The sequence below is a fragment of the Austrofundulus limnaeus genome, unplaced genomic scaffold (genome assembly GCF_001266775.1).
Source record: "Austrofundulus limnaeus strain Quisiro unplaced genomic scaffold, Austrofundulus_limnaeus-1.0 Scaffold977, whole genome shotgun sequence".
NCBI lineage: Eukaryota > Metazoa > Chordata > Actinopteri > Cyprinodontiformes > Rivulidae > Austrofundulus > Austrofundulus limnaeus.
In genome coordinates, this window is record NW_013953379.1 from 1 (window position 1) to 11,606 (window position 11,606).

The window sequence follows — 11,606 nt, forward strand, 5'->3', positions numbered from 1 at the left end:
TTTTGAATTCAATAGAAAAAATATAAAGAGAGAGAATTGCATTTCTGGATGGAAATAAAGTGTGCACAGTGTCAACACTCTAATAACTTAAATACTGAAACTTATTTTTAATGCATATTAAAACAAACGTGCTGCTTTGTGCTTGTGTTTCAGGCAAACACAGAGAAGCCAAATCTGAACCGTTCGGAGCAACAAGGAAGGAATGCTCTTCTATCAGATATTAGCAAAGGCACCAGGCTAAAAAAAACTGTTACAAATGACCGCAGTGGGCCTTCTTTGGACAGTAAGTCTGTGCCTGAGCAAGTTCCTCTTAAAAAAAGCTAAATRTTTTTAAGTTGGTCATAATATGTTTGTGCTACTGGGTTTAAAATCCTAAGATAACATTGGAAACACTCATGTTCAGTAAAGTCAAAGAGTTTGTAATTGCGTTAAGCTTGTTCAGGATTTTTATTTTTATTTTGTAGATGTTTGGCTATAATGCACAGCTTCTCATATTGTGAGAAAACAGAACAGCATATTAGCACAGGCAACGGTTAGCATAGAGGTCCAAGACTGATTTGGGCTTGTTTTGCAGCCAGAGGATTTGGGAACTTTGCAGTCATTGAGCTAACTATGAARGCCTCTGTTTACCAAAGCTTGGCCTGAACTTGGTCATGAAATGAAACACTGATACTGAATACAGCAACATGTCTACAATACGACAACTGAAAAAATAAATAAAAGAATCAATGTTGTATGACCGTGACAGAATCCAGATTTCAGTGTGATATATGTGCAGTAATGGGATCCATATACTGTAAAGCTGTGCATAAATACTCACCTGAAAACCTCAATGATCTGCACAGCAATATTGGGTACAATTAAGTTAATTTAAAAGTGAATTCCCACGTTTGGTTTTTAAACTACTGAATWAAAWTTTTCCCACACACTTATTTTATTCCTCAGAGACTTTCTTTGCTTTATTGATCAGATTATATATTTTTAAGTGATGAGTTATCAATGGAAAGTTTATTAAAGGACTAATGGGACTTAAGGGATTAAGATAGTTTGTTTTCTTTCCCCTCAGAACCAAAAGGAGGAGGAGGAGGTGGTGGCGGCGGTGGAGGAGGAGGAGGAGGTGGTGGTTTTGGTGGTGGGGCTCCTGCTGGTTTAGGAGGTCTATTTGCAGGAGGGATGCCAAAACTGAGGTCCGCAGGAAACCGAGAGAATGGTAAAATAAATAAATAAAAWAAATGACAAAAATAATAGAGACATTTAATAAAACCTTTTAATTAATTTGTTTTCCTTTCCCAGACTCAGGACCCACTCGTGGACCTATTCTCCCACCAGGACCCCGTTCTAGTGGACCCAGCCCTTTTGGTGGTGGTAGTGGTCCCTCTGGACCACCAAGGCTCCCAGGTGTCCCTGCAGCTTCTCGTGGCGGAGCACCTGATCTTCCTAAAGGTCGTCCTAATGTCTCCTCCAGGCAGGACACTCCAGGAGGACCCCTTCCTCCTGTACCCAACACGCCTAGACCATCCCAGAACTTCCAGCCTCGGGCAGGCCCACCGCCACCCTCACTCCCTTCAGGACCCAGGCCCAGCCCTGCTTGTGCGCCTCCACCACCTAGTGTTCCGCCAGGGAGACACGGAGCTCTCCCTCCCCCACCAGGAGGCTCTTCAGCGGGCTCCCGCACAGGCTTCTCCGCGCCCCCTCCTCCACCCCCAAACAGCTGCAGACCTCCCTTGCCTCCTTCTCCAGGAGGGAGACCTCCACTTCCCGACGACCGACCACCTCCACCTCCTGCCCCAGCGGGAGGCCATCGGCCGTCGATGCCCCGCGACATGCCCCCGCCTCCTCCYTCTTTCAACTCCAAACCTCCCTCGTCCTCCTCATCCAGTCGTCCTGCAGCTGGCGGCGGTGCGCCTCCTCTCCCTCCTGGACGACCAGGCCCACCTCCCATCCCGCCAAGCCCAGGTGGAGGGGAGGACCAAAGCACACCTTGTCTACCCCAAAGGAACAGCTCCCTCCACAGGTACAGCTGAAACTTGCCCAACTAATAACACTCAGATTGTGAGAACATTGTAAAAATCTACTTTCATGCCTGAATCAATGTTTGCATCGATTCAAATCTTACAGCTGCGATACAAAAATTATGCAAACTTCATGTGGCTTCCAGAAGAGAGCAACCCAGCTTTGTAAACTTTGTACTCCATATGCAAAATGGATTGTTTTTTCTTCCTGTTTCAACATCTTTTCTAATTTGCCTTATTGGATGCACCACCTAGCTGTAGTCCAAACTTGACAACACTGAATATGGACTCCAGTAACTGAGAGATTTTCTTTTCTTTTCTTTTGCATTTTTTGAGATTGATAAGAACACATCGGTGTCTACGTTAACATTTATGTTGTAGCTGATTTGTATTATAGTTTATTATAACTTCTTGGTTTTTGTTTAGAATCTGTTTTTTAATGCAAAAACGCACTTCAAAAATTAGCCATCAAGAAACAAGTTAAAAATACTAAATTATAATCTAAATCTAAATTAAAGGAAATAATCTGTCACTGCGGTAAGACAATTACACTTGGTAAGACTTCTTGAAATTAAGAAAATTTCTAGGCTAACGAGATTAATAATCTAACACATTCTGCTCTTTCTCAGTATATTGTTCTCAAAACAAGATCAAAAATACTTGGCTGGATATGAGATAATAAAACTTTGTTAGATGGACATTTTTTGCAGTAGAGATTAAAATTCAGTTTATCTTCATCAGCCTTGCTCCAGCACCCCCACCTGCTCGGTCAGGACCTCTCCCTCCTCCACCAAATGAGAGACCACCATCAATTGGAAGAAACCAGTCATCACCGCGCTCGGGTAAGTGGTCTTACTTTATTATTTTTTTTTTTTACATTAGAAAAACATTAGATAAATGGTACTTGGCACTTAATTGCAGTCAGAGTAGAACACACTTAGGGAAGAATAGAAACAGTTTAGTTTCATGAAATAACGTCCACGTTTCTCATCATCTTGTACTTCCACAGGCCCTCTTCCTCCACCGCCACCTTCAGGTCGTAGCATGAGCGGCAGCATCAGGTCATCGCCAGCGTCCTCTCCTGTTGGTCGGCCGGGTCCAGAACCACCTCGTGGCGGGCCTGGAGGTAGACCTCCCCTGCCCCCAGACAGACCGGCGACAGGAGGAGCTCCACCTCCTCCACCCATGGGGAACGGTTTCCAAAACTCTCATCACAACCAGATACAAGGTTTGTAAATCCTTTAGTGCAGCAGCATGATCTGAGTCTACTCTAAGGTGGGGGTTTGGGGTGTAGCATTCTCTTAAGGAATGCAGATCAATTTTTACTTTTTATTTTAGACTATAATCATCTTTTATTAGGAAATGAAAAAGTTGTTAAAGCTTTAAAATGCAGTATTATGTGCAATCTAATGCAATATTGTCAACCTCAGAATGTGTTATAATGATTCTCAGCTACTACCACATCAGACTTTAGCTCAATATCTGTAAAGTTGTTGTAGTTGAAGCCATTTTTGTGAATTGTGTTTATTCCAAAAGTTGAGCCAAGTAGGTGATTCAGTGATTACTTTGAGTGTTTCATTAAAAGGTGTTCAGTGGTTCATGGGATATTTTCCTAACAGACAGGGTTGAATCCAACAGTAAGGCTAAAGTTACAGTCTTGCTCAATAACAAGCAAGTGAAGTAAATAAACACAATTTTAGTTTAATGTCAGTAAAATTGACTGCATTAGTATATTTTTTGTGGTCAGCTGGCTGTGACAGCCATCTTCTGGAAGTTTTCAAACAGTTTTAGAGGAATTTGAAACCATATTCTTGCATAATCTGTTAGCCCTCAGTATTAGGAATCTTTCTCAGCTACTATCACACCAAACTTTAGGTCAACTTCTGTTGTCTGCAGATATATATTGACCAATGATGAAATACTTKTAATCTAATTAGCATAATTTTCCCATTCATAGTGACCAACACAGACATATGATGTCAGCTCAGGCTGTGTTTTTACTGCTGCACTCTGATATTCTTTGCTGGAGATTCCCATCGCCTTTCAGTGTTGCTTTTACCACATGCTTCAGCCAAATCCGAGAAACCCAGCGACCTGTTATTTTTTTTATTCTCTAACCCAAGGAGGTAAGTTTTATTTAGAAGGCAGCAGGAACAGGAAGTTACAGAGAGGCCCTGCAAGCGCTGCTTTAAATAAAAACAATTTTTAATCACATTTCCTCAACGCCTATATTTTTATCATATACAGTTTTATTAGTCAGCTCGACAAGGACAAAACCACTCAAAGATTGATTTGTTTCTTTGGACAGATGAGTGGGAGTATCGGTTCACTTTTCACCCTGTGTCAGACCTTCCACCACCTGAGCCCTACGTGCCTTTCACAAAGACCTACCCCAGCAAGATCACCAAATCGGAAGGCAAAGGTGAGAATCAAGTTCTGTACAAAACATATATGTCATAACTCCAAAATTGTTTTTCAGGAACTATAAAAATGGAGAGAAGCTTTCAGTTCTCATCTAAATCATCTTCTTTTTCAATAAACTGTTGAGTCACCAAAGTCAAATTTTAGTTGACTATCACCAGAAGAGAAATAAGTCATGACATAGCGCCACCTGGTGGGGGAATGTTTTTTTTTTTTTTTTTTTTTTTTTTTTTTTTTTTACAAAAACTAAATTGTCTCTGTTTTTTTCAGGTCCAGGTAAAAAGGAGAGAGGTGCTCCTCCTCTTCCTCCTATACCCAGGTGAAGGAAAATAGCAGCCATTTTAACACTTGGACCTACCACCCTCCTTTGTTTTATTTCTTTTCCTCTTACGCTCATTATGCTTTTGACCCGGCGATCGTGTAAGGACTGCAGCGTGAAAATGGAACTGATGTGCAGTCGACCAAATAAAATCACCAACTCAATGTAGAGTTCATGTCTTGTGCCTTTTGTAGCAGCAGAAAACTGATGTGAAAATGACCAAAAATTGTTTACACTCTAGTACACTGTGTTCTGGAGTGAACAAGTAAAAAAAAAAAGTTTACAACCATTTTGTTTCTAGTGGATGTATTGGGATGGACTTTGTTGCTCCAATTAGTAATGCACATGGATTTTACTTTATTCTCTACACATCAAAAGGTTAAATATCTCATTACTCCACCAGCTAAGTCCTTTAAGGGGAAAAAACTAAATCATCTTATGGCAATAAATTTATTAGACACTTAGTGAAGCAACATCACAGGGCTTTTCATGCAACTTCTTCATTCAGAAGTTGCAAAGTGCCTTTTCTGATATTTTTACAATACTTTGCCTTTTCCGTTCTGATTCTATCTTGAGTTGATTAAGAGTTAGGGGGATTATTTTTTGTTAGACTTTTGAGCTTCTGCCTTTTATTTTTTTATTTTTTGTTGAACAATTTTATTGAAAATGTAAGATGGAAAGCACTTATCTCCTGAACCTTAAGGGTAATAATACAGTATAGCAACAGTACAAAGACAGTTTTGAACCAAACTTTAAATGAGCCCAACGTCCAGACTCCTCAGCATAAAACATCAGGGAAACGGTGGTGTTTGCCTCATGTGCCTTCACAGTGTGAATGTCAATTTTCTTAACATTTATTATTTTTGTCTGCTGGAACCACTGAACGGTACGTTTTTAGTTGGTAGATACAGGTTTTGTGAGGAAGTGTTTAATATATGATTTCAGATGTTTTTAAGGTCATCATTGAGGGTTGTAGCCACAGGAGTGTGCAATCAAGTTGATTCTTGTGTTGCTGTTGTTTTTAAAGCGCTCGACTTGCAATAAAAAGACCTGTTTGCGTATTTGTATGATCTAATCAAAGGATACGGAAGGATAAGTTATCTTTGCAGTATTATGTGTGCTATTAATTTCAGCTTTGTATGTTTTTTATTTTTATTTAGCATTTTTGTCATTTGCAAATGTAAAAACTTTATGTTAAGACAAATCATGCATACTTAAAGTTATTTGCATGATTTAAGATGTTTTATTGGAGATAAAAGGGTGGAAATGAAGTGCTTTTATTGGACATAACATACATCTTCCTGAACAATGGACTTGTGATACGAAATTGTAGTGTCGTGAAATAAATGGAGTAACTTGTTTTTGTATTATCACAAACCATATGAATCATTTACATATTTGTGCAATAAAAACAATGAATAAAAATAAAACGTGTTATGTTCAATACATGATCATTTTTGATTTATTTTATTTTTTGATCAGCTAATGCTTTTTTAATTGTATTTTTAATTAAGCATTAAGACAAAAATATTTAATTGTTCTATTAGTAATATTGCAGTTGTGTTGTGGTCCTCTGTGAGTTTTTTTTGTTTTAAAAATATAGAAGGTATACTTTTGCTGAGCTAATGGGGTTTTGTATGGACTTTGAACCATGTAAAAAATAGTGAATTTAGGTAAAACAATGTAGTGAAATCTAGAATTTCTATGCGCAGGTTCAAACCCCTAACATTAACGTTAAATTTCCTCATCTTTCCTTACAAGTTTATCGAAATTCGAGCTCTTGGATATGCTTTGTGGCTTTTTTCATTTAATTGTTCCTCCACATTTATGCTYCACTCTGTTGATCCAATCACAGAAGCCAGCGGGTCTTTTCTCAGCGCTGATTGGCTGACATGCCTGCCAGTCAATGCTCGGGGGCGTGTCCTTTCTCTGCAGCTGTCAGCTCGGCCAAAAGAAAAAAAAAAAAGGAAGAAAAAACAAGGGCTTAGAAACCACGCAAATCGGACGAATTATGAATTTCTTGTTATAATTTCTCGTCTAAGATAAAGGTAATGGATTCAACTGTTAAATAACCATTCAAAAGTACAACTGTGCGAGGTTTGGAGGCCTTACGGCGCCCCATTGTTTTTAGCATGTAGGAGGTATTACCGCTAACGGTACCTGCTGGTGATGGAGAGCGTAGCTAGAAGAGGTTTGCTTTGTTATGGAAGTGACTTAGCAGTTGTAGTTTTGTARAGTGTCACTATATGGTCGAAATAARCTGTTTTTGGATAAAGCACCAAGCTAGCTTCCTTTAACAGGGGCGTAGTTAGACATTTTGGGTACTCATCATGACCTCGCCATCTCTTTCATACATGTTAAAATATTCTGTCAATCAAAGCATAAACATTATTCACTGCATGWTGCTTTGAGTCTTCTGTACTTCTCATTTTATTTTATTTTGCATATGTATTCATCATATTTATTGTGATTAATTTCRCAGTCATCACCTGACCACTTTAAATCTGATCCTTCAGCCGACATGGAGACCACTAACAACTATGTTTTGATCCATGGGAAGAACATCTCCCACAACACCCCGGCTGGCTCTGCTGTGGTGCCCCACATGTCCATAGACAAGCTGTTCCCAGCTCTTCTCAAATGCTTTGGCATCATCCTCTGTGGTTATATAGCTGGCAGGTAGGTGTGTGTGAGAGAGAACAGCATACGTGTGCGTGATTCCACTTTGAGCGCTAACCTCGTGTCTTCCTTTTTTGCATTCGTAGGGCTGACATCATCACAGAGAACCAGGCTAAGGGTTTGGGGAACTTTGTCTCAAAGTTTGCTCTTCCAGCTCTGCTCTTTAAAAACATGGTGCTGTTGGACTTCGGGGACGTCATATGGGCGTTCCTCTGGAGCGTACTGGTGGCAAAGGTTTGAGAAAAAACCCCCGTCTAACTCAGGTTAAAGCAAATAAACCCAACCTGACCGCTATGATCTGATGTTGTGTGCAGGTTACAGTGTTTGTGCTGGTATGTGTGCTGACGCTGATGGTGGCCAGTCCAGACTGCAGATACAGCAAGGCTGGTCTGTATGCCATTTTTGCTACTCAGAGTAACGACTTTGCCTTAGGATACCCGATAGGTAAGACAAACACAACCTTGAATTTCAAAAGAGGGGAGTTTATTAAGTTTTGTTTCTGGTTCTTCCAGTCGATGCTTTGTATCGAAGCACGTATCCGGAATACCTCCAGTATGTTTACCTAGTGGCCCCCGTTTCCCTCATGCTTCTCAATCCCATCGGCTTTGCTCTTTGTGAGGTGCAAAGGTGGAGGCAGGCCAGCCACCCACAGCGCAGCAGTCTTTGCATCCTGGGAGTTGTAGTCCTACAGGTATTTCTCATCAACGCGGCTCTTCCTGCTGCTTTCGGCAACTACAGTTTTTGTTTTGCTCCTAACCCTCGAACTCACCTCTCAAGGTGTTGAAAAATCCAATAGTCTTCATGGTGATAGTGGGCATCATCTCCCACTTTGCCCTGAGCCAGCAGATTCCTGCCATCCTGTCAGAGTTTATAGATGGTTTAGCCAACTCGTTCGGAGGGGCTGCATTGTTTTACCTGGGCCTCACTATGGTGAGTTGTGGGGAGTTTGTTTTTACTACATGCCCATAGCACAAAAAGAAWTACACGTTTGTGAAGTTAGCTGTCTGATGTTTCAGGTGGGTCAGCTTAGAAAGCTAACCAGAGACACTGGAGTTGCTTTGATACTCCTCATCACAGCCAAACTGTAAGTACAACTCGAATGGAGCAATCCGTGATGGATAGAGGATAAAAATTATAGTCAGTCAGGTCTTATCATTTCAACTCATACAGCCAACCTTACAGATCATATATGAACAAGCTGTGACGTAAACACCCACTATTCTCTGAATATGAAATGTTGCCATCAGGGAGGAGACACAGGTGTGAGACCAACAGACTGAAACTGTCTTGTTCCAGTTTCAACCAGGCTGTTGAGCAGACACATTAGCACTTTCCAGGTTGCYTTTTGCAGCTAATACCTTAAATTGTCCCCTTGTTGTGTTGTTGATTGATGTTGTTTTTGAGCTAGAGTTTTTTCTCATTGTGTGTTTTTTTTACATTTTTTATTTACAATTAACACTTGCCCAAAYCAAATTTCCCATAGGGGACAATAAAGTCTATTCTATTCAAGTTCAAGTTTATTTATATAGCGCCAGGTCACAACATACTTTGTCTCAGGACACTGTACATAAAAAGAATAATCTAAAGAAGAAACCAGCAGGCTGCGGTGAATCACTTCATCACAGTCTCCCATCCTGAGCAAACGGTGGAGAGGAAAAACTCCCTGCTAATCAGGAAGAAACCTCCAGCAGAATCAGGCTCAGGACAGGCGGCCATCTGCCTCGACCGGCTGGTTGAGGGACAGGAAAGAGACACAGACAAATGCAGAAGAACTGGTCCGGGACTGGTCCAGGTGCACCTTCTTCTGGAAGACATAAAAAACATGATAAAAATATTAACAATAAACATGTAGAGAATAGAGACTAAAGACAACAGCAGAGTGAGGAAATGTGCTCAGTTTGTGCTCCAGCAGTCTAAGTCTATAGCAGCAGAAATGAAGAACAACTCTGGAAACCCAAGTCTAACTATATGATTTATGAAAAAGGAAAACCTTCAGTCTAATCTTAAAAGTAGAGAGTGTCAGTTTCATGGACAGAAACTGGAAGTTGATTCCACAAGAGAGGAGCTTGATAACTGAAAGCTCTGCCTCCTATTCTACTTTTAGAAACTCGAGGAACCACAAGTCTATTCTATTCTATTCTATTCTATTCTATTCTATTCTATTCTATTCTATTCTATTCTATATCAAGTCTTATAATGTTTGAAAATAAATTACCTTTTACAACTTATTCATTTACTTTGATTTATTCATAGACATCCAAAACCAGGCCACACAATTTGACATATTTGGCATTTTAGATCTTAGACTGGATCTAATATAACTAATTTCTTTATGTAACTACTACTTTATGTGTTCCTATTTTATTGATCCTGTTTTTTTTTCAGCCTGGTTATGCCATTGGTCTGCAAAGACATGGTGGATATTCTGGATATTGGAGTAAACAGCACGAGCTCCAACCACACGAGTTTGTCCAACTTTGCTTTTCTCTATGGAGTCTTCCCAACTGCGCCTAGTGTGGCCATTTATGCTGCGCACTATAACATGGAGTTAGAGGTGGTAAGTTCCTATCTATTATTTATGAACACCATTATTACGGAAACACTGAAAATGAAAAAAACTTGCATCAAATACTAAAAAAGGACTCCCCTTCTGTCTTCTTTGTTTGAAGCTTTCATCTTTTAAACKAAAACCATGCTCTTCTATTGACCTGCTTACATGACACGCACACAAATGCAGAACAAAGATTAAAGTTTTCTGCTTTAGCRGCATTTACAAAACTCCATTCACTGCCTCCCCCTACATGTTTCAACACTACTCAGTCACATTTTTCTACTTAAAGCAGTTGCAGTGAATTAACATCTATTTCATTATTTATATTAACTTTAAGGATGCATCCTCCTACATTTTCAATCTTATTTAAAGTTTTCCTAATATCGAACCTGAATATCTATTCAATGAAGGAATTGTCAAAATTTAAATGCGTATTGCCCACCGCATCATCTTCTGTAGAACAAAAACAGAAATATTTCTGTTTTGATCAAACCTCAAAAACAGCTGTGTGATCTCATGCAACTCAGAGTACGAGATGTGTATCAGTCTCAGCTACAACCATACCAAATTTTAGCTAAACAGCTGTGAAATGAAATGAGTTGTAAACATTTTTATTTATTTATTTATTTTTTGTCGATTAGCTGTGGTGGCCATGTTGAAAACTTGATTGAATTCAAAAGTTAATCAGTTGTAGATGTCCAACCAATAATTACTTCCTGGAAGCGTGTCAAATTTGTCTAGTGYMAGATGAGATATTTTGCTAACAGACATAATATCTCACAATTTTGAATTCAGACACTGTCAAAGTGATGGAAAATGCTCATTTTATTTTATTTTTTTTATATCAGTTGACTTCAGGGATGGTAATCAGCACCTTCCTGTCTGCACCAATCGTGTACGTATCGGCTTGGTTGTTGACAATCCCTTTAATGGACCCAACCCCCCTGGTGACGGAGCTGGAAAACGTTAGCTTTAACATCAGCATTATCAGCCTCATAGGACTGGTGAGTGCTTTTGTTGCCTGGTATAGATTCATCCTAATGCTTTTAAATTCCCACAGTGATGATTTTTAAAAGCACTCGTTAGGAGAAAAAAAAAGGAAACAAATATGTAAGTTAGAAGAAAAGAAAAGGCTGAGAAGTATTTTTGGTGGTATGAAAGTGGCTGTTAGAACAGGAAATGGCTGAAATGATTTTTGGTTGTGTGCCTGTCAGGTGTGGACCATAGGTGTGATGCTGCTCAGCAAAAAATTCAACCGACTTCCTCACCTYTTTGTGTTAAATCTTTTCCTGGCTCAGGTCAGTTTTTTTTTTATATGTTCCAGTCAAAAGTTTTATACAATACCACTAGAGTAAGTCCTGCCTATCCCATCCACTGTTAGCATCTGTGARAGCATGTAAACATGGTGACCATATAGGGCGATGCCTCACAGCCATTAAAAAACAATTTGTTTCACAGCGAGCCCAACTGAATCTGACACAATTTGTTTGTATTTTTTACAATAAATTACTATTATTGTTAATTATGTTCATTTCATCCAACAATCATGTATAACAGCTATATACAGCGGGTAAAATAAGTATTGAACACGTCAACATTTTCTCAGTAAATATATTACTAGAGG

General features: G+C 39.5%; 2 protein-coding genes across 6 annotated transcripts in view; both read left to right on the forward strand.

Annotated features, from left to right (window-relative positions):
• Window positions 1-153: 153 nt before the first annotated feature.
• LOC106533587 (WAS/WASL-interacting protein family member 1) lies at window positions 154-6,196 on the forward strand (the record flags this gene model as incomplete). Its single annotated transcript, XM_014029939.1, is given in 7 exon segments — window positions 154-283; window positions 1,067-1,210; window positions 1,294-2,014; window positions 2,754-2,854; window positions 3,022-3,240; window positions 4,321-4,434; window positions 4,704-6,196. Coding segments are annotated over 7 exon segments (1,482 nt in total), but the record flags the coding sequence as incomplete, so codon positions are not given.
• A 470-nt stretch (window positions 6,197-6,666) lies between these two features.
• The window catches only part of LOC106533588 (integral membrane protein GPR155), a 9,067-nt gene continuing 4,127 nt past the window's right edge, over window positions 6,667-11,606 (forward strand). For 2 of the 5 annotated variants that reach the window (XM_014029943.1, XM_014029944.1), the window contains exons 1-10: window positions 6,667-6,800; window positions 7,269-7,431; window positions 7,518-7,665; window positions 7,746-7,875; window positions 7,944-8,122; window positions 8,209-8,361; window positions 8,448-8,515; window positions 9,817-9,988; window positions 10,831-10,986; window positions 11,197-11,280. In XM_014029943.1, coding sequence (XP_013885397.1) covers window positions 7,274-7,431; window positions 7,518-7,665; window positions 7,746-7,875; window positions 7,944-8,122; window positions 8,209-8,361; window positions 8,448-8,515; window positions 9,817-9,988; window positions 10,831-10,986; window positions 11,197-11,280 — 1,248 coding nt within the window. In that variant the 5' untranslated portion in view covers window positions 6,667-6,800; window positions 7,269-7,273. Of the gene's footprint in view, window positions 6,801-7,234; window positions 7,432-7,517; window positions 7,666-7,745; window positions 7,876-7,943; window positions 8,123-8,208; window positions 8,362-8,447; window positions 8,516-9,816; window positions 9,989-10,830; window positions 10,987-11,196; window positions 11,281-11,606 lie in introns of all 5 variants that reach the window. The other 3 variants (XM_014029941.1, XM_014029940.1, XM_014029942.1) reach the window with 3 other exon arrangements.